Here is a 26496-nt window from a genome sequence, read left to right as displayed (position 1 = left end):
CTTTTGGCAAAGTGGGTTGTGGGGTTTAGTATCCTTCCTGTTTGGCCCTGTCGGGTATCATCGGGATGGGCACCAGAATGTTCTCACTGGACCCTCCTGTCTCCAGCCTCCAGTATGTTTATGCTGCGAAGTAAGTTTATTTGGCGTGTCTCGGGAGTCGATGGCTAGGGTCAGTTGGTATATTCTGGAGTACTTCTCACTGTCTTATCCAGTGTCCCTGTGTGAAATTTAAGTATGCCTCTCTCTAATTCTCTTCCTTCTCTCCTTTCTTTCTCTCTCGGAGACCTTGAGCCCTAGGACCATACCGTTCAGGGCAACTACCGGGCATGATGACTCCTTGCTGTCCCCAGTTCCACTGGCCCTTTGCTGCTGTTTCCAGTTTCAAACTGTTTGCTGCCTGCGGTTATGGAACCCCTAACCTGTCCCAGACCTGCTGTTTTCAAACTCCTTAATGATCGGCTTATTGAAAAGCCAATGACATTTATTTCCTGATTATTATTTGACCATGCTTTGTCATTATGAACATTTGACATCTTGGCTCTCTCTAATTCTCTCCTTCTTTCTTTCTTTCTTCTCTCTCGGAGGACCTGAGCCCTAGGACCATACGTCAGGACGACCGGGCATGATAACTCCTTGCTGTCCCAGTCCACCTGGCCTTGCTGCTGTTCCAGTTTCAACTGTTCTGCCTGCAGTTATGGAACCCCTACCTGTCCCAGACCTGCTGTTTTCAACTCTTAATGATCGGCTATGAAAAGCCAACTGACATTTATTCCTGATTATTATTTGACCATGCTGGTCATTTATTGAACATTTTGAACATCTTGGCCATGTTCTGTTATAATCTCCACCCGGCACAGCCAGAAGAGGACTGGCACCCTCATAGCCTGGTTCCTCTCTAGGTTTCTTCCTAGGTTTTGGCCTTTCTAGGGAGTTTTTCCTAGCCACCGTGCTTCTACACCTGCATTGCTTGCTGTTTGGTGTTTTAGGCTGGGTTTCTGTACAGCACTTCGAGATATTAGCTGATGTACGAAGTTCTATATAAAATAAACTTGATTTGATTTGATTTAATTCTTTCAGGGAGTGATATTCAAGTGGCGACTGAAGCGGATATGAGGATCCTCGTCCTCTTCTCCATCATAAGAATTGTATTTCTCCTCTGCTGTCTGACCATCTTCTTCATTATCTACCTCATCTGGAAATAGTTTCATTCAATGATTCAGTTTCTCAACCCTGTAGCTGTTACAAATACAAATGTGTTTTACTGTCTTTTCAAATGTTTCAGTGCTCGTCAGCTTCAGTGAAATATTGTAAAACTAAAACTCCCATATGTCAGCCTTTTGATATGTTGATGATGCGGATATTGCTGTTCAGACGTTCAATAAAAACATTAATACAGTATGAAATGTTAATATATTCAAACAAGACTATTTCAAAACTGTTGCTTTAAGGGAGCATACACAATGTGTGTTTCAGAAATGTCTCCACCCTGCCCTCTCCCTCTTCCACGCTCAGATCTGTTTATTGAGAAACTCAGTGCAGCGTAATTATCTGTGTCCACGTTCAGATTCTAAAGTAAAGAGAGAGGGATACAGGACATACTTCATCCACAATTACTAAATTCCTCCAGCTACCTATATGAAGCATGAGAATGTGAAGCAGTTTAACGTCAGGCAAAATATATAATGCAAAATTACTCACTTGGACTGTGGGTGAAGTGTCCTTGGTCAACCTTAATTAGAATACAAATCATATATTTTTCGTGTATTATTGTTTTCCATTCATACATGATATAATATTAATGCCATTAATATATGCCATTATACAACGGGTGGGTCTAATCCTGAATGCTTATTGGTTAAAAGCGCATTCCAGCCGGTGTTTATTCCACAAGTTACCACCGGCTAAATCTATGAAATTAAAATACCTATTTACTCTGTTCCATCTGACTGCACAATCCGCTGTCTCATCAGCCTAGCCGGGCTATTTATAAACTTATAAACTTGATCTCCAGTATAAAAAGCATCTAGATATTAGCTCACATTTCTTTTACACCAACTGTTTATTTTTTTTATACATTGTTTTCAACAGTGGAGATTTGAATTAACCTTGCTGTCTGTCTCTCCGACATTTGCAACATTGTTTCAATATTCAAATTCGATCTCCAGCTGTCCCATAGTAATGAACGTCGGGACAAGACAGACAGGCAGGCAGGCAGCGTTTCTCAGCCAGTGGAAATCATGAATCATGAAGCAACGTTTTTATGGATATATATAAAGAAATCTCAATTGAAAAAAGGTAAAACGAAATGAAGTGAAGCTAGTTTGCAGTCTTTCCAGCAAGAGTTTGAAGTGATTGATTTAGCTGTGTTGTTGGCTATCTCCTCTGATCACCAGGAACGCACAATCATCAGTGATCAGACTGTCCGCAATAGGCTGAGAGAAGCTGGACTGAGGGCTTGTAGGCCTGTTGTAAGGCAGGTCTTCACCAGACATCACCGGCAACAACGTCGCCTATGGGCACAAACCCACCGTCTCTGGACCAGACAGGTCTGGCAAAAAGTGCTCTTCACTGACGAGTTGCGGTTTTGTCTCACCATGGGTGATGGTCGGATTCGCGTTTATCGTCGAAGGAATGAGCGTTATACCGAGGCCTGTACTCTGGAGCGGGATCGATTTGGAGGTGGAGGGTCTGTCATGGTCTGGAGCAGTGTGTCACAACATCATCGGAATGAGCTTGTTGTCATTGCAGGCAATCTCAACACTGTGCGTTACAGGGAATACATCCTCCTCCCTCATGTGGTACCCTTCCTGCAGGCTCATCCTGACATGACWCTCCAGCATGACAATGCCACCAGCCATACTGCTCGTTCTGTGAGTGATTTCCTGCAAGACAGGAATGTCAGTGTTCTGCCATGGCCAGCGAAGAGCCCGGATCTCAATCCCATTGCAGCACGTCTGAGACCTGTTGGATCGGAAGGTGAGGCTAGGGCCATTCCCCCAGAAAATGTCCGGGAACTTTCAGGTGCCTTGGTGGAAGAGTGGGGTAACATCTCACAGCAAGAACTGGCAAATCTGGTGCAGTCCATGAAGGGAGATGCACAGCAGTACTTAATGCAGCTGGTGACCACACCAGATACTTACTGTTACTTTTGATTTCTTCAGGGGACTGCCACCAGATTTGCCAGTTCTTGCTGTGAGATGTTACCCACTTCTTCCACCAAGGCACCTGAAAGTTCCCGGACATTTCTGGGGGAATGGCCCTAGCCTCCACCTCCGACCAACAGGGCTCAGACGTGCTCAATGGGAGAGATCCGGGCCTTCGCTGGCCAGCGCAAACACGACACCTGTCGCAGGAAAAACATGCACAGAACGAGCAGTAGGCTGGGGCATGTCATGCGGAGAGTCAGGCAGGATGAGCCTGGCAGGAAGGGTACCACATGAGGGAGGAGGATGTATTCCCTGTAACGCACAGTGTTGAGATTGCCTGCAATGGACAACAAGCGCATTCGCGATGATGTTGTGACACCACTGCTCCAGACCATGACAGACCCTCCACCCAAAGCGATCCGCTCCAGAGGACAGGCCTCGGTATAACGCTCATTCCTTCGACGATAAACGCGAACCGACCATCAACCCATGGTTGAGACAAAACCGCAACTCGTCAGGGAAGAGCACTTTTGCCAGACCTGCTGGTCCAGAGACGGAGTGGGTTGTGCCATAGGCGACGGTTGCCGGTGATGTCTGGTGAAAGACCTGGCCTTACAACAGGCCTACAAAGCCCCAGGCCAGCTGGCCTCATCCCGATTGCGGACCAGTGCTGGAGCACTGATGAGTGGGCGTGCTCGCTGGGATCAGAGGAGATAGCCAACAACACGCGAAATCAATTGCACTTGCAAACTGCGGCTGGAAAGACGGCAAACGAGCGGCACGGCAGGGCGGGCGACCGGGGCAAAGGGAGAGGATCGTGATAGAGAGCCAGAAAAACGGGGCGGCATGAGGCATGAGGGCCACTGGCGGAGAAAGCGGCCGCCGCCGGGCGGTCGGGTCCCGACGGGCAGGAACGATGGGACAAGCGGGAGATCGAGGGAGATGAGCGCGCGCGGTGTCCGCCGCCGCCGGGGGGGGGGAGAGAAGAAGAGGCAAAGTCGAGCGCCAGCGGGCCATAGGAAGGAACGGCGGAACAAGAACAGACAGTCAGGCAGGCAGCGGGCGCAGCCAGTGGGAAAGCAGGAAGCAGGAAGCAACGTGGTGAGGGGGAAGAGAGAAAGAAAGCGCAAGGGAAGAAAGGGAAACGAAAGGAAGGAAGCCGAGGGGGCAGCGGGCAGCAAGAGGGGAAGGGGGCAGGGAGCGGGGGGCGAGCGCCGCGGGAGCACCAGGAACGCAACAAGCAGCAGGGAGCAGGACGCGCCGCAAGAGGCGGAGAGAAGGCGGCGACGGAGGGCGGGGAGGCGGGAAGCAGGGAGCACCAGACTAGCACCGGCAACAACGGCGCCGAGGGGCACAACCCACCGGCTGCGGGAACCAGACAGGGTCGGGCAAAAAGGGCGCGCACGGGACGAGGGGCGGGGGGGCGCACCAGGGGGGAGGGGCGAGGCGCTGTAGCGGCGGAAGAAGGAGCGGAGACGAGTCCGGGACGCGGGAGCGTAGCCGAGGGGAGGGGGAGGCGTCGGGCAGGCGGGAGCAGGGCACCGACAGCAGCGGAAGGAGCGGGGGGGCAGCAGGCAAGCGCAACACGGGGCGGGACAGGGAAGACAGCCGCCGCCCGCATGGCGGGACCCGGCCGGCAGGCGCAGCCGGACATGACGCGTCCAGAGGACAAAGGCCACCAGCCAGGACGCGCGGGCGGGGCAGGAGGGCCGGCAAACAGGAAGGCAGGGCGGCCAGCCAGCGAAAGCCCGGAGCGCAATCCAGGGGAAGACGGCGGAGACCGGGGTTAGCGGAAGAGGGAAGCGTAGGGCCAGTCACCCAGAAAGGTCCGGAACGTGGCAGGGGCCGGGGGAAGAGGGGGAACAGCGCACAGCAAGAACGGAAAGCGGGGCAGGCCAGGAAGATAGAGAGTGCACAGCAGGACGGAAGGCCAGCGGGACCACACAGAGACGGACGGGGACGGGGGAGGGCGGCAGGGACGGCACCAGATGGGGCCAGGTGCGGGGCGGGGAGAGGGGACCCCACGCGGGCCACCAAGCACCGGAAAAGGCCCGGACAGGGGGGGGGAAGGGCCCTCGAGGCGCGCACCGGCCGAGCCAACAAGCGCAGACGGGTCGCACGGGTAGGGAGAGCCGGGCGCGGCGCCGGGCCCAGGGCAGAAACACGACAGGTCCGGCGGCAAGGAAAAGCAGAGCACAGAACGAGCCAGGATGGTCGGGGGGGGGCAGGGGGCAGCGGGGAGAGCAGGGCAGGAGAGCCGGCAGGAAGGGCGACCACAGGAGGGAGGAGGATGGAGGCCCGGGAACGAACAGGGGGGGAAGGCCGCAAGTGACAACAAGCGCAGGCCGAGGAGGGGGTGGACACACGGCGCCAGACCAGGCAGACCCGCCACCGCCAAAGCAGCCCGCGCCAGAGGAACAGGCCGCGGGAGAACGCGCAGGCCGGCGACGAGAAACGCGGAAGCCGACCAGCACCAGGGGAGACAAAAACCGCAACGCGGCAGGGAAAGAGGCACGGGGGGCCAAGACCGGGCGGGGCCAGAGACGGGTGGTGGGGGCCCAGAGGCGACGGTGGGCCGCGGAGGGGGGGGAAGACCGGCCGGACAAACAGGCCGACAAAGCCCGCAGGCAGCGGGCGCGCAGCCCGCAGGCCGGACAGTGCGGAGCACGGAGGAGGGAGGCGGGACCGGGGAGCAGAGGAGAGAGCCAACAACACAGCGAAAGCAAGCACGGCAAAACGCGGGCGGGAAAGACGGCAAACGAGCGGCACGGCAGGGGCGGGGGACCGGGGCAAGGAGAGGGGCGGAGAGAGAGCCAGAAAAACGGGGCGCAGAGCTAGAGGCCACGGGCGGGAGAAACGGCGGCCGGCCGGCCGGGCGGGCGGCCCGAACGGGCAGGACGAGGGACAGCGTAGAGCGAGTGGAAGAGGATGCGCGCGCGGGGCCGCCGCCGCCGGGGGAGGGAGAGAGAGAAGAGGCAAAGGCGAGCGCAGCGGGCCAGAGGAAGGAACGGCGACAAAGACAGACAGCAGGCAGCAGCGGCGAGCCAGGGAAAGAGGAAGCAGAAGCAACGGGGGAGGGAGAGAGAGAAGAAAGCCGCAAGGGAAAAAAGGGAAACGAAAGGAAGGAAGCGAGGCAGGCGGGCCAGCAGAGGGAAGGGAGGTAGGGAGCGAGGGGGGGCGAGCGCCGGCGGAGCACCAGGAAACGCAAAGCAGCAGGGAAGCAGACGGGGCCCGCAAGAGGCAGGAGAGAAGCGGGACGGAGGCGGGGAGGCCGGTGTGAAGGCAGGGCGGCACCAGACAGCACCGGCAAAAACGTGCGCCGAGGGGCACAAAAACCCCACCGGCGCGGGAACCAGAAGGGCGGGCAAAAAAGGCGCGGCACGGACGAGGGGCGGGGGGCGCACCAGGGGGAGGGCGGAGGACGCGGGGAGCTGCGAAGGAGGAGCGGGAGACCGAGGCCGGGACGCGGGTAGCGGGAGCGAGGGGGAGGGGGAGGGGCGGGCAGGGGCGGGAGCAGGGGGCACAACAGCAGCGGAAGGAGCGGGGGCAGGGCAGGCAATGCGCAACCACGGGGCGGAACAGGGAAGACAGCCGGCCCGCCCGCGGGGGACCCGGCCGGCAGGCGCAGCCGGGACAGGACGCGCCAGCAGGGGACAAGGCCACCAAGCCAGACGGCGCGGGCGGGCAGGAGGGCCGGCAGACAGGAAGGCAGGGGCGGCCCAGGGCCAGCCGAAGAGCCCGGAGCGCAAGCCAGGGAGCACGGCGGAGACCGGGAGCGGAAGGGAAGAGCGAGGGCCAGGCACCCAGAAAGGGCCGGAACGGCAGGAGGCCGGGGGGAAAGAGGGGGGGAACAGCGCACAGCAAGAACGGGCCAAAGCGGGGGCAGGCCAGGAAGAGGAGAGGCACAGCAGGACGGAAGGCAGCGGGGGACCACACCATGAGACGGGGACGGGACGGGGAGGGCGGCAGGGACGGCAAAACCAGAGGGGCCAGGGCAGGCGGGGGAGAGGGGACCCAGCGCGCCACCAAGGCACCGGAAAGGGCCCGGACAGGGCGGGGGCGGGAAGGGCCCGAGCGCGCACCGGCCGAGCCAACAGGCGCAGACGGGCGCAAAGGGGAGGGAGAGCCGGGCGCGGCCGGCCAGGGCAGAACCACGGACAGGACCGGGCGGGCAGGAAAGCAGGCACAGAAACGAGCCAGGAGGGCGGGGCAGTGGCAGCGGGAGAGGAGCAGGGCAGGAGGAGCGGCAGAGGGGACCACAGGAGGAGGAGGAGGGAGGCCCGGGAACGCACAGGGGGGAGATGGGCCGGCAAGGTACAACAAGCGCAGGCGAGGGAGTGGGGGACACACGGCGCCAGACCAGGGACAAAGACCCGGCCACCGCCAAAGCGACCGCGCCAGAGGACAGGCCTGCGGGAGAACGGGCGCAGGGCCGGCGACGAAACGCCCGAAGCCGACCAGCACCAGGGGGCAGACCAAAACCGCAACGCCGGCAGGAAGAGCACGGGGGCCAGACCGGCCGGCGGCCAGAGACGGGTGGGGGCCCAGAAGGCGGACGGGGCCGCGGGGAGGCGGGGAAGACGGGCCGGGACAACAGGCCGGACAAGCCCGCAGGCCAGCGGCCGCGCAGCCGATGGCGGAACAGGCGGATCACGGGCAGGCAGGGGGCGGGTCCGGGGGAGCAGAGGAGAGAGCTCTAAACAACACAGCCGAAAGCAAGGCACGGGCAAACGCGTGCGGGAAGACGGCAAACGAGCGGCACGGCAGGCGGGGGACCGGGGGGCAAGGAGAGGGCGGGAGAGAGAGCCAGAAAAACGGGGGGGCGGCAGGCAGCAGGAGGCCCACGAGGCGGAGAAACGCGGCCGGCCGGCCGGGCGGCGGGGCCGACGGGCAGTACGAGGGGACAGCGGGGAGGAGCGAAGGGTAAGAGGAGCGGCGCGCGGGGCCGACCGCCGCCGGGGGGAGAGAGAAGAGGCAAAAGGCGAGCGCCAGCGGCCCAGAGGAAGGAACGGCGGGACAATACAGACAGCAGGCAGCAGCGGGGCGCAGCCAGGGGAAAGCAGGAAGACAGGAAGCAACGGAGGGAGAGAGAGAAAGAAAGCGCAAGGAAAAAAGGGGAAAACGAAAGGAAGGGGAACGAGGGGGCAGCGGGCCAGCAAGAGGGAAGGAAGTGAGGGAGCGGGGGAGGGCGAGCGCCGCGGAAGCACCAGGAACGCACAAGCAGCAGGGAGCAGACGGCGCCGCAAGAGGCGGAGAGAAAGCGGGACGGAGGGCGCGGGAGGGCCCGGGGAAGCAGGGCGGCACCAGACAGCACCGGGCAACAACGGCGCCCGAGGGCAGCAAAACCCACCCGCGCGCGGCGACCAGACAGGGCGGGCAAAAGGGCGCGGCACGGACGAGGCGTGGGGCGCACCAAGGGGGAGGCGGAGGCGCGGGGAGCGGCGGAGAAGGAAGCGGAGACGAGGCCGGGACGCGGGAGCGGGAGCGAGGGGAGGGGAGCGGGCGGGCAGGGGCGGGAGCAGGGGGCACCAACAGCAAGCGAATGGAGCGGGGGCAGGGGCAGGCAACGCAACACGGGGCGGAGCAGGCGAAGACAGCCGCCTCCCGCAGGGGGGACCCGGCCGGCAGGCGCAGCCGGACAGGACGCGCCAAGCAGGAACAAGGCCACCAAGCCAGGACGGCGCGGGCGGGCAGAGGGCCGGCAAGAACAGGAAGGGCAGGGGCCAGGGCCAGCGAAGAGCCCGGACTCAAGTCCAGTGAGCAGCGTGAGACCGGTTGGGACGGAAGGGTGAGAGGAGGCCCCATCCCCAGAATGTGGCGGAACGGTAGGGGCCGGGGGAAGAGTGGGCGGTAACATCCACAGCAAAGAACGGGCAAGGGGGCAAGGCCAGGAAGAGCAGAGGGCACAAGCAGGACGAAGCAGCGGGGGACCACACCAGAGTACGGACGGGACGGGAGGGCGGCAGGGACGGGCACCAGAGGGCCAGGCGGGCGGGGAGAGGACCCCACGCGGCCACCAAAGCACCGGAAAGGCTCCGGACAGGGCGGGTGGGAAGGCCCGAGCGCGCACCGGCCGATGCCACAAGGGCGCAGCGGGCGCAAGGGGAGGGAGAGCCGCGGCAGCGGGCGGGCCAGGCAGAACACGGACAGGCCGGGGCGGCAGGAAAGCAGGCACAGTAACGAGGCAGGAGGGCGGGGGCAGGGCAGCGGGAGAGGCAGGGGCAGGCAGAGCCCGGCAGGAAGGGGACCACAGGAGGGAGGAGGAGGAGCCCGGGAACGCACAGGGGGGAGATGGCCGGCAAGGACAACAACGCCAGCCGGAGGGATGGGGACATCACGGCCGCCAAGACCAGGACAGACCCGCCACCTCAAGCGAGCCCGCGCCAGAGGACAGGCCGCGGGAGAACGGCGCAGGCCGGCGACGAGAAACGCGAAGCCGACCAGCACCAGGGGGGAGGACAAAACCGCATACGCGGCAGGGTGGAAGAGCACGGGGGCCAGACCGTGCGGGGCCAGAGACGGGGTCGGGGGGGCCCAGAGGCGACGGGGGCCTGGGGAGGGCGGTGGAAGACCGGCCGGACAACAGGCCGACAAGCCCGCAGGCAGCGGCGCGCAGCCGAGGGCGGACAGGCGGAGCCACGAGGAGGGGGCGGGCGGGAGCAGAGGGAGAGAGCCAACAACACAAAGCGAAATGCAAGCACGGCAAACGCGGGCGGCAAAGAACTGGGCAAACGCGAGGCGGCAGGCAGGCGGGGGACCGGGGCAAGGAAGGGCGGGAGGAGAGAGCCAGAAAAAAACGGGGCAGGCAGGAGGCAGGAGGGCCACGGGCGGAGAAACGCGGCCGGCCGGCCGGCGGGCGGGGCCCGACGGCAGGACGAGGGACAGCGGAGAGCGAAGGGGAAGAGGAGCGCGCGGGCGGGGCCGCCGCCGCCGGGGGGGGTGGAGAGGAGAAGAGCAAAGGCGAGCGCCAGCGGGCCCATAGGAAGGAAACGGCGGGACAAGACAGACAGGCAGGCAGGCAGCGGGCGCGCCAGGGGAAAGCGAAGCAGGAAGCATACGGGAGGGAGAGAGCAGAAAGAAAGCGCCAAGGGAAAAAAGGGGAAAACGAAAGGAAGGGAAGCGAGGGGCAGGGCGGGCCAGCAAGAGGGGGAAGGGAGGGAGGGAGCGGGGGGGGCGAGCGCCGCGGAGCACCCAGACGAAAACGCACAAGCAGCAGGAGCAGACGGCCGCAAGAGGCGGAGAGAAGCGGGACGGAGGGCGAGCCGGGTGGGAAGGCAGGGCGATGCACCAGACAGCACGGCCAACAAAACGGCGCCTGAGGGGCACAAACCCACCGGCGCGGGACCAAGACCAGGGCGGGCAAAAAGGGCTGCGGCACGGACGAGGGGCGGGGGGCGCACCAGGGGGGAGGGCGGAGGGCGCGGGGAGCCGGCGAAGGAGAAGGAGCGGGGAGGACGAGGCGGGACGCGGGAGCGGAGCTAGGGGGAGGGGGAGGGGCGGGCAGGGGCGGATCAGGGGGGCACAACAGCAGCGGAGAGCGGGGGGCAGGGCAGGCAAGCGCAACACGGGGCCGACAGGAAGACAGCCGCCGCCGCAGGGGGACCCGGCCGGCAGGCCAGCCGGACCAGGACGCTGCCAAGCCAGGACAAGACCACCAGCCAGACGGCGCGGGCGGGCAGGAGGGCTCGGCCAAGACAGGAAGGGCAGGGGGCGGCCAGGGCCAGCGAAGAGGCCCGAGCGCAAGCCCAGGGAGCACCGGCGGAACCGGGGGAGAGCGGGAAGGGGAGAGCGAGGGCCAGGCACCCCCAGAAAGGGCCGGAACGGGCAGGGGCCGGGGGGGAAAGAGTGGGGAACAGCGCCAGCAAGAAACGGGCAAAAGCGGGGCCAGGCCAGGAAGAGAGAGGGCACAGCAGGACGAAGGCAGCGGGGGACCACCACCAGAGACGGACGGGGACGGGGAGGGCGGCAGGGACGGCACCAGAGGGGCCAGGGCGGCGGGAGAGGGACCCCACGCGGCCACCCAAGGCCACCGGAAAGGGCCCGGACAAGGCGGGTGGAAGGGCCCGAGCGCGCACCGGCCGAGCCAAACAGGGCGCAGACGGGCGCAAGGGGAGGGAGAGCCGGGCGCAGGCGCGGGCCAGGCAGAACACGGACAGGGCCGGCGGGCAGGGGAAAGCAGGCACAGAACGGAAGCAGGAGGGCGGGCAGGCAGGCGGGAAGGCAGGGGCAGAGGAGCCGGCAGGAAGTGGGACCACAGGAGGGAGGAGGAGGGAGGCCCGGCGAACGCACAGGGGTGGAGAGGGCCGGCAAGGACAACAAGCGCAGGCGAGGAGGTTGGGACACACGGCGCCAGACGCAGGACAGACCCGCCACCGCCAAAGCGAGGGCCCGCGCCAGAGACAGCGCCGCGGCGGAGAACGCGCAGGCCGGCGACGAGAAACGCGAAGCCGGACCAGCACCCAGGGGGAGACAATAACCGCAACGCTGTGCAGGGAGAGCACGGGGGGCCAGACCGGGCGGGCCAGAGACGGGGGGCCCAGAGGCGACGGGGGGGCCGGGAGGCGGGAAGACCGGGCCGGACAACAAGGCCGACAAGCCCGGCTAGGCCGAGCGGTCGCGGCAGCGAGGCGCGGACAGGCGGAGCCACGGAGGAGGGGTGGGGCCGCGGGGAGCAGAGGAGAGAGCCAAACAACACAGCGAAAGTCAAGCACTGGCAAACGCGGGCGGGAAAGACGTGCAAACGAGCGGCACGGCAGGGCGGACCGGGGCCAAGGAAGAGGGCGGGAGAGCAGAGCCAGAAAAACGGGGCGGCAGGAGGCAGGAAGAGGGCCACGGGCGGAGAAACGCGGCCGGCCGTCCGGGCGGGCGGGGCCCGACGGGCAGTACGAGGCGCCGACAGCGGGAAGCGAAGGGAAGAGGAGCGCGCGCGGGGCCGCCGCCGCCGGGGGAGAGAGATAAGAGGCAAAGGCGCAAGCGCCAGCCGGCCCAGAGGAAGGAACGGCGGACAAGACACGACAGGCAGGCAGCAGCGGGGCGCAGCCAGGGAAAGCAGGAAGCAGGAAGCCAACGGGGAGGAGAGAGAGAAAGTAAAGCGCAAGGGAAAAAAGTAAAACGAAAGGAAGGAAAGCGAGGGGCAGGCGGGCCAGCAAGAGGGGAGGGAGGGAGGGAGCGGGGGGCGAGCGGGCGCGGAGCACCAGGAACGCACAAGCAGCAGGGAGCAGACGGGCCGCAAGAGGCGAGAGAAGGGAGGAGGGCGGGGAGGCCGGGAAGGCAGGGCGGCACCAGACAGCACCGGCAAACAACGGCGGCCGAGGGGCACAAACCCACCGGCGCGGACCAGGACAGGGCGGCAAAAAGGCGCGGCACGGGACGAGGGCGGGGGCGCACAGGGGGAGGTGCGGAGCGCGGGGAGCGGCGAAGGAAGGAGCGGGAGACCGAAAGCGCCGGGACGCGGGAGCGGGAGCGAGGGGAGGGCAGGGGGGCAGCGGACGAGCAGGGGGCACAACAGCAGCGAAGGAGCGGGGGCAGGGCAGGCAAGGCGCAACACGGGGCGGGACAGGGAAAGACAGCCGCCCGCCCGCAGGGGGACCCGGCCGGCAGCGGTCAGCGCCGGACAGCACGCGCCAGCAGGACCAAAGGCCACCAGCCAGACGGCGCGGGGGGCAGGAGGGCCGGCAAGACAGGAAGGGCAGGGGAGCGGCCAGGGCCAGCGAAAGCCCCCCGGGGGGAGGGGCGCAAAGGGGCCCCAATAGGGGGAAGCCCAAACCGGGGGGCGGGAAGGGAACCCCCCCGGGGGGAGCGGAAGGGGAGAGCGAGGGCCAGGCACCCCCAAAACACCCACCCCCCAGAAAGGCCGGGAAAACGGGCAGGGGCCGGGGGGAGAGGGGGGTAACAGCGCACAGCAAGAACGGGCAAAGCGGGGCAGGCCAGGAAGAGGAAGAGGCACAGCAGGACGGAAGGCAGGCGGGACCACACCAGAGACGGGACGGGGACGGGGGAGGGCGGCAGCGGACGGGCTCGACCAGAGAGCCAGGGCGGGCGGGGAGAGGGACCCACGCGGCACCAAGGCACCGGAAAGGGCCCGGACAGGGCGGGTGGGAAGGGCCCGAGCGCGCACCGGGCCAGCAAACAGGGCGCAGACGGCCGGCAAGGGGAGGGAGAGCCGCGGCCGCGGCGCGGGCCAGGGCAGAACACGGACAGGCCGGGCGGGCAGGAAAGCAGGCACAGAACGAGCAGGGAGGGCGGGGGCAGGGGCAGGCGGGAGAGCAGTGGCAGGAGGGAGCCGGCAGGAAGGGGACCAACAGGAGGGAGGAGGAGGGAGGCCCGGGAACGCACAGGGGGAGATGGCCGGCAAGGACAAAACAAGCGCAGGCCGAGGAGGGGGGACACCACGGCGCCAGACCAGGGACAGGACCCGCCACCGCCAAAGCGAGCCCGCGCGCCAGAGGACAGGCCGCGGAGAACGCGCAGGCCGGCGACGAGAATTGCGCGAAGCCGACCAAGCACCCAAGGAGAGACAAAACCGCACCGCGGCAGGGAAGAGCACGGGCCAGGACCGGGCGGCGGGGCCAGAGACGCGGGGGGGGGCCCAGAGCGACGGGGCCGGGGAGGGCGGGGGAAAGACCGGCGGACAACATCCCGACAAGGCCCGCAGGCCAGCGGCGCGCAGCGAGGGCGGACAGCGGAGCACGGCAGGAGGGGCGTGCCGGGGAGCAGAGGAGAGAGCCAACAAACACAGCGAAAGCAGCACGGCAAACGCGGCGGGAAAGACGCAAACGAGCGGCAACGGCAGGGCGGGGGACCGGGGCAAGGGAGAAGGGCGGAGAAGAGCCAGAAAACGGGGGGCAGGAGGCAGGAGGGGCCACGGGTCGGAGAAACGCGGCCGGCCGCCGGGCCGGGCGGGGCGCCGACGGGCAGGACGAGGGGACAAGACGGGAGAGCGAAAGGGGAAAGAGGAGCGCGCGCGGCGCGCCGGCCGGGGGGGGAAGAGAGAGAAGAGGCAAAGGCGAGCGCCAGCGGGCCCAGAGGAAGAACGGCGCGGACCAAAGACCAGACAGGCAGGCAGGCAGCGTGGCGCAGCCAGGCGAAAGCAGGAAGCAGGAAGCAACGGGGGAGGGAGAGGAGAAAAGAAAGCGCAGGAAAAGGGAAAACGAAAGGAAGGGAAGCGAGGGGCAGGCGGGCAGCAAGAGGGGGAAGGAGGGAGGGAGCGGGGGGGGCGAAGGCGCCGCTGGAGCACCAGGAACGCACAGCCAGCAGTGGAGCAGACGGGCCGCAAGAGGCGGAGAGAAGCGGGACGAGGCGGGAGCCGGGGGGGAAGCAGGGCGGCACCAGACAGCCACCGGCCAACAACGGCGCCGAGGCGGCACCAAACCCACCGGCGCGGGACCAGACAGGGCGGGCAAAAAGGGCGCGGCCACGGACGAGGGGCGGGGGGCGCACCAGGGGGGATGGGGCGGAGGCGCGGGAGACGGCGAAGGGAAGGACGGGGAGACCGAGGCCGGGACGCGGGCAGCGGAGCGATGGGGAGGGGAGGGGCGGGCAGGGCGGGAGCAGGGCACAACAGAGCGCGAAGAGCGGGGGTGGCAGGGCAGGCAAGCGCAACACGGGGCGGGACAGGGAAGACAGCCGCCGCCCGCAGGTGGACCGGCCGGCAGGCGCAGCCACGGACAGGGACGGCGGCCAGCAGGACAAGGCCACCAGCCAGACGGCCGCGGCGGGCAGGAGGGCCGGCAAGACAGGAGGGCAGGGGCGGCCAGGGCCAGCGAAAGAGCCCGGAGCGCAAGCCCAGGAGCACGGGCGGAGACCGGGGAGCGGAAAGGGAGAGCGAGGGCCAGGCACCCCCCCAGAAAGGCCGGGAACGGCAGGGCCGGGGGAGGAAGAGGGGGAACCAGCGCACAGCAAGGAACGGGCAAAGCGGGGCAGGCCAGGGAAGAGGAGAGGCACAGCAGGACGAAGGCAGCGGCGGGACCACACCAGAGACGGACGGAACGGGGGAGGGCGGCAGGGACGAGCCACCAGAGGGGCCAAGGGCCGGGCGGGAGAGGGACCCACGCGGCCAACCAAGGGGCCACCGGAAAGGGCCCGGACAGGGCGGGGGGGAAGGGCCCGAGCGCGCACCGGCCGAGCCAACAGGGCGCAGGAGCGGGGCGCAAAGTGGAGGAGCAGAAGCCGGCGCGGCGCGCGGCCAGGGCCAGAACACGGACAGGCCGGGCGGCAGAAGCAGGCACAGAACGAGCAGGAGGGCGGGGGCAGGGGCAGGCGGGAGAGGCAGGCAGGAGGAGCCGGCAGGAAGGGACACAGGAAGGGAGAGAGGAAAAAGGGAGGCCCGGGAACGCACAGGGGGTAGAGGGCCGGCAAGGACAACAAGCGGCAGGCCGAGGAGGGGGGACAACACGGCAGCCCAGACCAGGACCAGACCCCGCCACGCCAAAGCGAGCCCGCGCCAGAGGACAGGCCGCGGAGAACGCGCAGCCGGCGACGAGAAACGCGAAGCCCGACCAGCACCCAGGGGGAGACAAAACCGCAACGCGGCCAGGGAAGAGCACGGGGGCCCAGACCGGGCGGGCCAGAGACGGGGGGGCGGCCCAGAGGCGACGGGGGCCGGGGGAGGGCGGGGAAGACGGCCGGACAACAGCCGACAAGCCCGCAGGGCCAGCGGCGCGCAAGCCGAGGCGGAACAGGGGAGGCACGGAGGAGGGCGGGCCGGGGGAGCAGGGAGAGAGCAACAACACAGCGAAGAGCAAGCACGGCAAACGCGGTGTGTCGGAAAGACGGCAAACGAGCGGACGGCAGGCGGACCGGGGGCAAGGGAGAGGGCGGGGAGAGAGAGCCAGAAAAACGGGCGGCAGGAGCAGGAGGGCCACGGGCGGAGAAACGCGCCGGCCGGCCGGGCGGCGGGCCGACGGGCAGGACGAGGGGGACAGCGGGAGAGCGAAGGGAAGAGGAGCGCGCGCGGGGCCGCCGCCGCCGGGGAGAGAGAGGAAAAGAGGCAAAGGCAGCGCCAGCGGGCCCAGAGGAAGGAACGGCGGGACAAGAACAGACAGGCAGGCAGCAGCGGGGCGCAGCCAGTGGGAAAGCAGGAAGCAGGAAGCAACGGTAGGAGAGAGAGAAAGAAAGCGCAAGTGGAAAAAAAGGGAAAACGAAAGGAAGGAAGCGAGGGGCAGGCGGGGCCAGCAAGAGGGAAGGGAGGGAGGGAGCGGGGGGGCGAGCGCCGCGGAGCACCAGCGAACGCACAGCAGCATGAGCAGACGGGCCGCAAGAGGCGGAGAGAAGCGGGGACGGAGGGGAGGCCGGGGGAAGGCAGGCGGGCACCAGACAGCACCAGCCAACAAACGGGCGCCGAGGGGCACAAACCCACCGGCGCGGGACCAGACAGGCGGGCAAAAAGGGCGCGGCACGGACGAGGGGCGGGCGGCACCAGGGGAGGGGCGGAGGCGCGGGGAGCGGCGAAGGAAGGAGCGGAGACCGAGGCCGGGACGCGGGGAGCGGAGCGAGGGGGAGCGGGAGGGCGGGCAGGGGCGGGGCAGGGGGGCACAACAGCAGCGCGAAGGAGCGGGGCAGGGCAGGCAAGCGCAAACCACCGGGGCGGGACAGCTGAAGACAGCCGCCGCCCCGCAGGGGCGACCCGGCCGGCAGGCGCAGCCGGACAGGACGCGCCAGCAGGACCAAGGCCACCAGCCAGACGGCGCGGGCGGGGCAGGAGGGGCCGGCCAAGACAGGAAGGCGGGCGGGCCAGGGCCAGCGAAGACCCGAGCGCAAGCCCAGGGAGCACGGCGGAGACCGGGTGGAAGCGGAAGGAGAGCGAGGGCCAGGCACCCCAGAAAAGGCCGGGAACGGGCAGGGCCGGGGGGAAGAGGAGGGAACAGCGCACAGCAAGAAACGGGCAAAGCGGGGCAGGCCAGGAAGAGGGAGGGCACAGCAGACGGAAGGCAGCGGGGGACCACACAGAGACGGACGGGACGGGGGAGGACGGCAGGACGGCACCAGAGGGGCCAGGGGCGGGCGGGAGAGGGGACCCCACGCGGCCACCAAGGCACCGAAAAGGGCCCGGACAGGGCGGGGGGGAAGGGCCCGAGCGCGCAGCCGGCCGAGCCAAAACAGGGCAGCAGACGGGCCGCAAGGGAGGAAGAGCCGGGCGCGGCGCGGGCCAGGGCAAGAACACGGACAGGGCCGGGCGGGCAGGAAAGCAGGCACAGGAACGAGCAGAGAGGGCGGGGGGCAGGGGCAGGCGGGAGAGGCAGGGCAGGAGGAGCCGGCAGGGAAAGGACCACAAGGAGGGAGGAGCGAGGGGAGGCCCGGGAACGCACAGGGGAGAGGGCCGGCAAGGACAACAAGCGCAGGGCCAGAGGGGGGACACACGGCGCCAGACCAGGACAGACCCGCCACCGCCAAAGCGAGGCCCGCGCCAGAGGACAGGGCCGCGGGGAGAAGCGCGCAGGCGGCGACGCAGAAACGCGAAGCCGACCAGCACCCAGGGGGAGACAAAACCGCAACGCGGCAGGGAAGAGCAGGGGGGCCAGACCGGGCGGGCCAGAGACGGGGGGGGGCCCAGAGGCGACGGGGGCCGGGAGGGCGGGGGAAGTACCGGCCGTGACAACAGGCCGAACAAGCCCGCAGGCCAGCGGCGCGCAGCCGAGGGGCGGACGGCGGAGCACGGAGGAGGGGCGGGCCGGCGGGAGCAGAGGAGAGAGCCAACAAACACAGCGAAAGGCAAGCACGGCAAACGCGGGCGGGAAAGACGGCAAACGAGCGGACGGCAGGCGGGACGGCAAAGGAGAGGGCGGGAGAGAGAGCCAGAAAAACGGGGCGGCAGGAGGCAGGAGGGCCAGGGCGGAGAAACGCGGCCGGCCGGCCGGGCGGGCGGGGCCCGACGGGCAGGACGAGGGACAGCGGGAGAGCGAAGGGGAAAGGAGCGCGCGCGGGGCCGCCGCCGCCGGGGGGGGGAGAGAGAGGAAGAGGCAAAGGCGAGGCCCAGCAGGGCCCAGAGAAGGAACGGGCGGGACAGACAGACAGGCAGGCAGGCAGGGCGCAAGCCAGAGGGAAAGCAGAAAGCAGGAAGCAACGGATGGAGAGAGAGAAAGAAAGCGCAAGGGAAAAAAGGGAAAACGAAAGGAAAGGAATCGAGGGGGCAGGCGGGCAGCAAGAGAGGGAGGAGGGAGCGGGGGGCGAGCGCCGCGGAGCACCAGACGCACAAGCAGCAGGAGCAGACGGGCCGGCAAGAGGCGGAGAGAAGCGGGACGGAGGCGGGGAGGCCGGGGGAAGGCAGTGGCGGCACCAGGACGAGCACCGGCAACAACGGCGCCGAGGGCACAAACCCACCGGCGCGGGACCAGACAGGGCGCAAAAAGGGCGCGTGCACGGGACGAGGGGCGGGGGGGCGCACAGGGGAGGGCGGAGGGCGCGGGGAGCGGCGAAGGAAGGAGCGGGAGACCGAGGCCGGCGACGCGGGAGCGGAGCGAGGGGGAGGCGGGAGGCGGCGGGCAGGGGCGGGAAGCAGTGGGGTGGGCCACACAGCAGCGGGAAGGAGCGTGGGGCAGGGCAGGCAAGCGCAACACGGGCGGACAGGAAGACAGGCCGCCGCCCGCAGGGGGGACCCGGCCGGCAGGCGCGCCGGACAGGAGCGCCAGCAGGCAAGGCACCAGCCAGACGGCGCGGGCGGGCAGGAGGGCGGCAAGAACATGAGGGGCAGGGAGGCAGGCCAGGGCCAGCGAAGAGCCGGAGGCTCAAGCCCATGAGCACGCGGATGACCTGTTGGATCGGAGGGAGAGGAGGGCTAGGCGACCCCAAGAAGGGCGGAACGCTAGGGCGTGGGGAAGAGTGGAGGGAACAGCGATACACAGCAAGAACGGCAACGTGGTGCAGGCCAGGAAGAGGAGAGGCACAAGCAGGACGAAGCAGCGGGGGGACCACACCAAGACGACGGGGACGGGGGAGGGCGGCAGGACGGCCACCAGAGGGGCCAGGGCGGGCGGCCGGAGAGGGACCCAACGCGTGCCACCAAGGCACCGGAAAGGCCCGGACAGGGGGGGATGGGGAAGGGCCCGAGCGCGCACCGGCCGAGCCAACAGGGCGCATACGGAGCGCAAGGGGAGTGGGAGAGCCGGCGCGGCGCGGCCAGGCAGAACACGACCAGCCGGGCGGGGCAGGAAAGCAGGCACAGAACGAGCAGGAGGCGGGGCAGGGGCAGGCGGGAGAGGCAGGCAGGATGGGAAGCACGGCAGGGAAGGGGACACAAGGAGGGAGGGAGAGGAGGCCCGGGAGAACGCACAGGGTGGAGAGGGCCGGACAAGGACAAACAAGGCGCAGGCAGAGAGGGGGACACCACGGCGCCAAACCAGGACAGGACCCGCCCCGCCAAAGCCGAGCCCGCGCCAGAGGACAGGCCGCGGGAGAACGCGCAGGCCGGCGACGAGAAACGCGCAAGCCGCACCAGCACCAAGGCGGGAGGACAAAAACCGCAACGCAGGCAGGGAAGAGCCACGGGGCCAGACCGGCGGGCCAGAGACGGGTGGGGGGCCCAGAGGCGACGGGGCCGGGTGAGGCGGGGGAAGACCCGGCCGGACAAACAAGGCCGACAAGCCCGCAGGGCCAGCGGCGCGCAGGGCGAGGCGAACAGGCGGAGCACGGAGGAGGGGGCCGGGGGAGCAGAGAGAGAGCCAACAACACAGCCGAAAGCAAGCACGGCGAAACTGCGGGCGGGAAAGACGCGCAAAACGAGCGGACGGCAGGGCGGGACCGGGGCAAGGGAGAGGGCGGGAGAGATGAGCCAGAAAACGGGGCGGGCCAGGAAGGCAGGAGGGCCACGGGCGGAGAACCGGCCGCCGGCCGGCGGGGGCGGGGCACGACGGGCAGGACGAGGGGGACAGCGTGAGAGCGAAGGGGAAGAGGGCGCGCGCGGGGCCGCCGCCCGCCGGGGGAGAGAGAGAAGATGCGCAAAGGCGAGCGCCAGCGGGCCCAGAAGGAAGGAACGGCGGGACAAGACCAGACAAGGCAGGCAGGCAGCGGGGCGCAGCCAGGGGAAAGCAGGAAGCAGGAAGCAACGGGAGGGATAAGAGAGAAAGAAAAGCGCAAGGGAAAAAAGGGAAAACGAAAGGAAGGAAAAGCGAGGGGCAAGCGGGCCAGCAAGAAGGGAAGGGAGGAGGAGCGGGGGGGCGAGCGCCGCGGAGCACCAGGAACGCACCAAGCAGGCAGGGAGCAGACGGCCGCAAGAGCGCGAGAGAGAAGCGGGACGGAGGGCGGGGAGCCGGGGAGGCAGGGCGGCACCAGACAGCACCGGCAACAACGGCGCCGAGGCGGCCAACAAACCCACCGGCGCGGGACCAGACAGGGCGGGCCAAAAAAGGGCGCGGCACGGACGGGGCGGGGGCGCACCAATGGTGGAGGGGCGGAGGCGCGGGGAGCGGCGAGGAAGGAGCGAGACCGAGGCCGGACGCGGGAGCGGGAGCGAGGGGAGGGGGAGGGGCGGGCAGGGGCGGGCAGCAGGAGCACAACAGCAGCGGAAGGAGCGGGGGGCAGGGCAGGCAAGCGCAACACGGGGCGGGACAGGGAAGACAGCCGCCGCCCGCAGGGGGAGGGACCCGGCCGGCAGGCGCAGGCCGGACAGGACGCGCCAGCCAGGCAAGGCCACCAGCCAACGGCGCGGCGGGGCAGGAGGGCCGGCAAGACAGGGAAGGGCAAGGGCGGCCAGGGGGCCAGCGGAAGAAGCCCGGAGCGCAAGCCAGGGCAGCACGGCGGAGACCGGGAGAGCGGAAGGGAGCGCGAGGGCCAGGCACCCAGAAAGGGCCTGAACGGGCAGGGGCCGGGGGCAAGAGGGGGGAACAGCGCACAGCAAAGAACGGGCAAAGAACGGGGCAGGCCAGAAGAGGGAGAGGCACAGCAGGACGGAAGGGCAGCGGGGACCACAACCAGAGGACGGACGGGGACGGGGGAGGGCGGCAGGGACGGCACCCAGAGGGGCCCAGTGTGTCGGGCGGGGGAGAGGGGACCCCACGCGGCCACCAAGGCACCGGAAAGGGCCCGACAGGGCGGGTGAGGGGAAGGGCCCGAGCGCGCACCGGCCGAGCCAACAGGGCGCAGACGGGACGCAAGGCGGAAGGGAGAGCCGGGCGGCGGCGCGGGCCAGGCAGAACACGGACAGGCCGGGCGGGCAGAAAAGCAGGGCACAGAACGAGCAGGAGGCGGGGCAGGGCACGGCGGGAGAGTGCAGGGCAGGAGGAGCCGGCAGGAAGGTCGGACCACAGGAGGGAGAAGGAGGAGGGAGGCCCGGGAACGCACAGGGAGAAGGCCGGCAAGGACAACAAGCGCGGCCGAGAGGGGGACACCACGGGCCGGCCAGAACCCAGGACAGACCCGCACGCCAAAGCGAGGCCCGCGGCCAGAGGACAGGCCGCGGAGAACGCGCAGGCCGGCACGAGGAAACGCGAAGCCGACCATCACCCAGGGGGAGACAAAAAACCGCAACGCGGCAGGGAGAGCCGGGGGCCAACCGGGCGGCGGCCAGAGACGGTGGGGCCCAGAGCGACGGGGGGGCCGGGAGGCGGGGGAAAGACCGGCCGGACAACAGGGCCGACAAGCCCGCAGGCAGGCGGCGCGCAAGCCGAGGGGCGGAACAGGTCGGAGCCACGGAGGAGGGAGCGGGCCGGGAGCAGAGAGAGACCAACAACCACAGCGAAAGCAAGCGCGGCAAACGCGGGCGGGAAAGACGGCAAACGAGCGGCACGGCAGGGCAGGGGACCGGGGGGCAAGGGAGAGGGCGGGAGAGAGAGCCAGGAAAAAACGGGGCGGCAAGGAGGCAGGGAGGGCCACGGCGGAGAAACGCGGCCGGCCGGCCGGAGCGGGCGGAGGCCCGACGGGCAGGACGAGGGGACAGCGGGAGAGCGAAGGGAAGAGGAGCGCGCGCGGGGCCGCCGGCCGCCGGGGGGAGAGAGAGAAGAGCAAAGGCGAGCGCCAGCGGGGCCCAGAGGAAGGACGGCGAGACAAGACAGACAGCATGCAGGCAGCAGGGCGCAGCCAGGAAAGCAGGAACAGGAAGCAACGGGGAGGAGAGAGAGAATAAATGCGCAAGGGAAAAAAGGGAAAACGAAAGGAAGGGAAGTCGAGGGCAGGCTGGCCAGCAGAGGGGAAGGGAGGGAAGGGAAGCGTGGGGGCGAGCGCCGCGGAGGCACCAGGAACGCACAAGCAGCAGGAGCAGGACGGGCGCCAAGAGGCGGAGAGAAGCGGTACGGAGGGCGGGGAGGCCGGGGGGAAGGCAGGGGGCACCAGACAGCACCGGCAAACAACGGCGCCGAGGGCACAAAACCCACCGGCGGCGGACCAGTGACAGGGCGGGCAAAAAAGGCGCGGCACGGACGAGGGCGGGGGGCGCACCAAAGGGGAGGGGCGGAGGCGCGGGAGCGGCGAAAGGAAGGAGCGGGAGACCGAGGCCGGGACGCGGGAGCGGGAGCGAGGGGGATGGGGAGGGGGCGGGCAGGGGCGGGACAGGGGGCACAACAGCAGCCGCGAAGGAGGCGGGGCAGGGCACGGCAAGCGCAACACGGGGCGGGACAGGGAAGACAGCCGCCGCCCGCACGGGGGGACCCGGCGGCAGGCCGCAGCCGGACAGAGACGCGCCAGCAGGACAAGGCCACCAGCCAGACGGCGCGGGCGGGGCAGGAGGGCCGGCAAGACAGGAAGGGCAGGGCGGCCAGGGCCAGCGAAGAGCCCAGGAGCGCGAAGCACCAAGGGGAGCACGGCGGAGACCGGGGGGAGCGGAAGGGGAGAGCGAGGGCCAGGCACCCCAGAAAGGCGCGGAACGGGCATGGGCCGGGGGGAAGAGGGCGGAACAGCGCACAGCAAAAGAACGGGCAAAGCGGGGGCTAGTGCCAGGAAGAGTAAGGCACAGCAGTACGGAAGGCAGCGGGGGGACCACACCAGAGACCGGACGGGGACGGGGGAGGGCTGGCAGACGGCACCAAGGGGCCAGGGCGGGCGGGGAGAGGGTGACCCCACGCGGCCACCAAGGCCACCGGAAAGCCCGACAGGGCGGCGCGGGAAGGGCCCGAGCGCGCACCGGCCGAGCCAACAGGGCGCAGACGGGGCGCAAGGGAGGGAGGAGCCGGGCGCGGCGCGGCCAGGGCAGAAACACGGACAGGCCGGGCTGGCAGGAAAGCAGGCACAGAACGAAGCAGGAGGGCGGGGGGCAGGGCAGGCGGAGAGGCAGGGAGGAGGAGCCGGCCAGGAAAGGACCACAGGAGGGAGGAGAGGGAGGCCCGGAACGCACCCAGGGGACAGGCGGCAAGGACAAACAAGCGCAGGCTAGGAGGGGGCGGACACACGGCCGCCAGACCAGGACAAGACCCGCCCACCGCCAAAGCGAGCCCGCGCCAGAGGACAGGCCGCGGAGAGAACGCGCAGGCCGGCGACGAGTGAAACGCGAAGCCGACCAGCACCAGGGGGGAGACAAAACCGCAAACCGCGGCAGGGAAGAGCACGGGGGGCCAGACCGGGCGGGCCAAGAACGGGGGGGGGCCAGAGGCGACGGGGGCGGGAGGCGGGAAGACCGGCCGGACACAGGCCCGACAATGCCCGCAGGCCAGCGGCGCGCAGCCGAGGGCGGACGCAGGCGAGCACGGAGGAGGGGGCGGCCGGGAGCAGAGGAGAAGAGCCACAAACAGCGACAAGCAAGCACGGCAAACGCGGGCGGGAAAGACGGCAAACGAGCGGCACGGCAGGCGGGACCGGGGGCAAGGGAGAGGGCGGGAGAGAGAGCCAAAAAACGGGGCGGCAGGAGGCAGGAGGGCCACGGGCGGAGAACGCGGCCGGGCCGGGCCGGCGGCGGCCCGACGGGCAGGACTGAGGGGCAAGGCGGAGAGCGAAGGGGAAGAGGAGCGCGCGCGGGCCGCCGCCGCGGGGGAGAGAGAGAAGAGGCAAAGGCGAGCGCCAGCGGGCCAGAGGGAAGGCAACGGCGGCGACAGACAGACAGGGCAGGCAGCAGCGGGGCGCAGCCAGGGGAAAGGCAGGGAAGCAGGAAGCAACGGGGGAGGCGAGAGAGAGAAAGAAAGCGCAGGGAAAAAAGGAAAACGAAAGTGGAAGGGAAGCGAAGGGGCAGGCGGGCCAGCAAGAGGGGAAGGGAGGTAGGAGCGGGGGGGGGCGAGCGCCGCCGGAGCACCAGGAACGCACAAGGCAGCAGGGAGCAGACGGCCGCAAAGAGGCGGAGAGAAGCGGGACGGAGGCGGGAGGCCGGGGAAAGGCAGGGCGGCACCAGACAGCCACCGCCAACAAACGGCGCCGAGGGCACAAACCCCACCGGCGCGGACCAGACAGGGCGGGGCAAAAAGGGGCGCGCACGGACGAGGGGCGGGGGAGCGACCGAGGGGAGGGGCGGAGGCGCGGGAGCGGCGAAGGGAAGGGAGCGGGTGAGACCGAGGCCGGCGACCGCGGGAGCGGGAGCGAGGGGGAGGGGGAGGGCGGGCAGGGGCGGGAGCAGGGGGCACAAACAGCAGCGGACAGGAGCGGGCAGGGCAGGGCAAGCGCAAACACGGGGCGGGACAGGGAAGACAGCCGCCGCCGCAGGGGGGACCCGGGCCGGCAGCGCATGCCGGACAGGACGCGCCAGCGGACCAAGGCCACCAAGGCCAGGACGGGCGCGGGCGGGCAGGAGCACGGGCAAGACAGTAAGGGCAGGGGGGCCGGCGCCAGCGAAGAAGCCCGCGAGCGCAAAGCCCATGGGAGCACGGCGGAGACCGGGGGAGCGGAAGGAGGAGAAGCGAGGGCCAGGACCCAGAAAGGCGCCGGGAACGGGCAGGGGCCGGGGGGAAGGAGGGGGGGAACAGCGCACAGCAAAGAAACGGGCAAAGCGGGGCAGGGCCAGGAAGAGGAGAGGCACAGCAGAGTGACGGAAGGCAGCGGGGTGACCACACCAGAGGAACGGTACGGGACGGGGGAGGGCGGCAGGACGGCCACAGCAGGGGCCAGGGCGGGCGGGGAGAGGGGACCCCACGCGGCCACAAGGCACCGGAAAAAGGGCCCGGACAGGGCGGGGGGGAAGGCCCGAGCGCGCACCGGCCGACCAACAGGGCGCAGACGTAGCGGCCAAGGGGAGGAGAGCCGCGCGGCGCGGGCCAGGGCAGAACACGGACAAGGCCGGGCGGCAGGAAAGAGGCACAGAACGAGCAGGAGGGCGAGGGGCAGGGGCAGGGCGGGCAGAGGCAGGCAGGAGAAGCCGGCAGGAGGGGACCAAGGAGGGAGGAGGAGGGGGAGCCCGGGAAACGCACGGGGGGAGAGGAGCCGGCCAAGGACAAACAAGCGCAGGCCGAGGAGGGGGACAACACGGCGCCAGACCAGGACAGACCCGCCACCCAGCCAAAGCGAGCCCGCGCCAGAGGACAGGCCGCGGGAGAACGGCGCAGGCGGCGACGAGAAACGCGAAGCCGACCAGCACCCAGGGGAGGACAAAACCGCAACGCGGCAGGGGAAGAGCACGGGGCCAGACCGGGCGGGGGCCAGAGACGGGGGGTGGGGCCCAGAGGCGACGGGGCCGCGGAGGAGCGGGAAGACCGAGCCGGACAACAGGCCGACAAGCCCGCAGGCCATGCGGCGCGCAGCCGAGGGCGGACAGGGCGAGGCACGGAGGAGGGGTGGCGGGCCGGGGAGCAGAGGAGAGAGCCAACAACACAGCGAAAAGCAAGGCACGGCAAACGCGGGCGGGAAAGACGGCAAACGAGCGCACGGCAGGGCGGACCGGGGGGCAAGGTAGACGGGCGGGAGAGAGAGCCAGAAAAACGGGCGGCGGGGAGGCAGTGAGGGCCACGGGGAGAAACGCGGCGCCGGCCGGGCGGGCGGGGGCCCGACGGGCAGGACGAGGCGGGACAAGCGGGAGAGCGAAGGGAAGAGGAGCGCGCGCGGGGCCGCCGCCGCCGGGAGAGAGAGAAGAGTGCAAAGGCGAGCGCCAGCGGGCCAGAGGAAGGAAACGGCGGAACAAGACAGACAGGCAGGCAGGCAGCGCGGGCGCAGCCAGGGGAAAAGCAGGAAGCAGGAAGCAACGGGGGGAGGAGACGAGAGAAGAAAGCGCAGGAAAAAATGGAAAACGAAAGTAAAGGGAAGCGAGGGGGCAGGCGTGCCAGCAAGAGGTGGGGAGGAGGTAGCGGGGGGGGGCGACGCGCGCGGCAGCACCAGGAACGCCACAAGCAGAAGGGAGCAGACGGGCCGCAAGAGGCGGAAGAGCGGGACGGAGGGCGGGAGGCCGGGGAAGGCAGGGCGGCCACCAGACAGCACCGGCAACAACGGCGCCGAGGGCACAAACCCACCGGCGCGGGACCAGACAGGGCGGGCAAAAAGGGCGCGGCACGGACGAGGGGGCGGGGGGGGCGCACCG

At 68.6% G+C, this 26496-nt stretch overlaps 2 protein-coding genes across 2 annotated transcripts in view; one reads left to right on the top strand and one right to left on the bottom strand.

Annotated features, from left to right (window-relative positions):
* Nucleotides 1-26496, bottom strand: part of LOC139023861 (uncharacterized) — an 87562-nt gene that overhangs the window by 8461 nt on the left and 52605 nt on the right. The window lies entirely within an intron of this gene.
* LOC111960162 (fibril-forming collagen alpha chain-like) lies at nucleotides 20074-25878 on the top strand. The gene is made up of 5 exons (XM_070437789.1): nucleotides 20074-21173; nucleotides 21215-22363; nucleotides 22482-23417; nucleotides 23497-23982; nucleotides 24039-25878. Exons 1-5 carry the CDS (start codon nucleotides 20074-20076, stop codon nucleotides 25876-25878), a joined length of 5511 nt encoding a protein of 1836 aa, XP_070293890.1.

Source organism: Salvelinus sp. IW2-2015, linkage group LG37 (genome assembly GCF_002910315.2).
Source record: "Salvelinus sp. IW2-2015 linkage group LG37, ASM291031v2, whole genome shotgun sequence".
Lineage (NCBI taxonomy): Eukaryota > Metazoa > Chordata > Actinopteri > Salmoniformes > Salmonidae > Salvelinus > Salvelinus sp. IW2-2015.
Note: the sequence above shows the minus strand (reverse complement) of the source record. Positions and strands in the feature narration are given on the sequence as shown.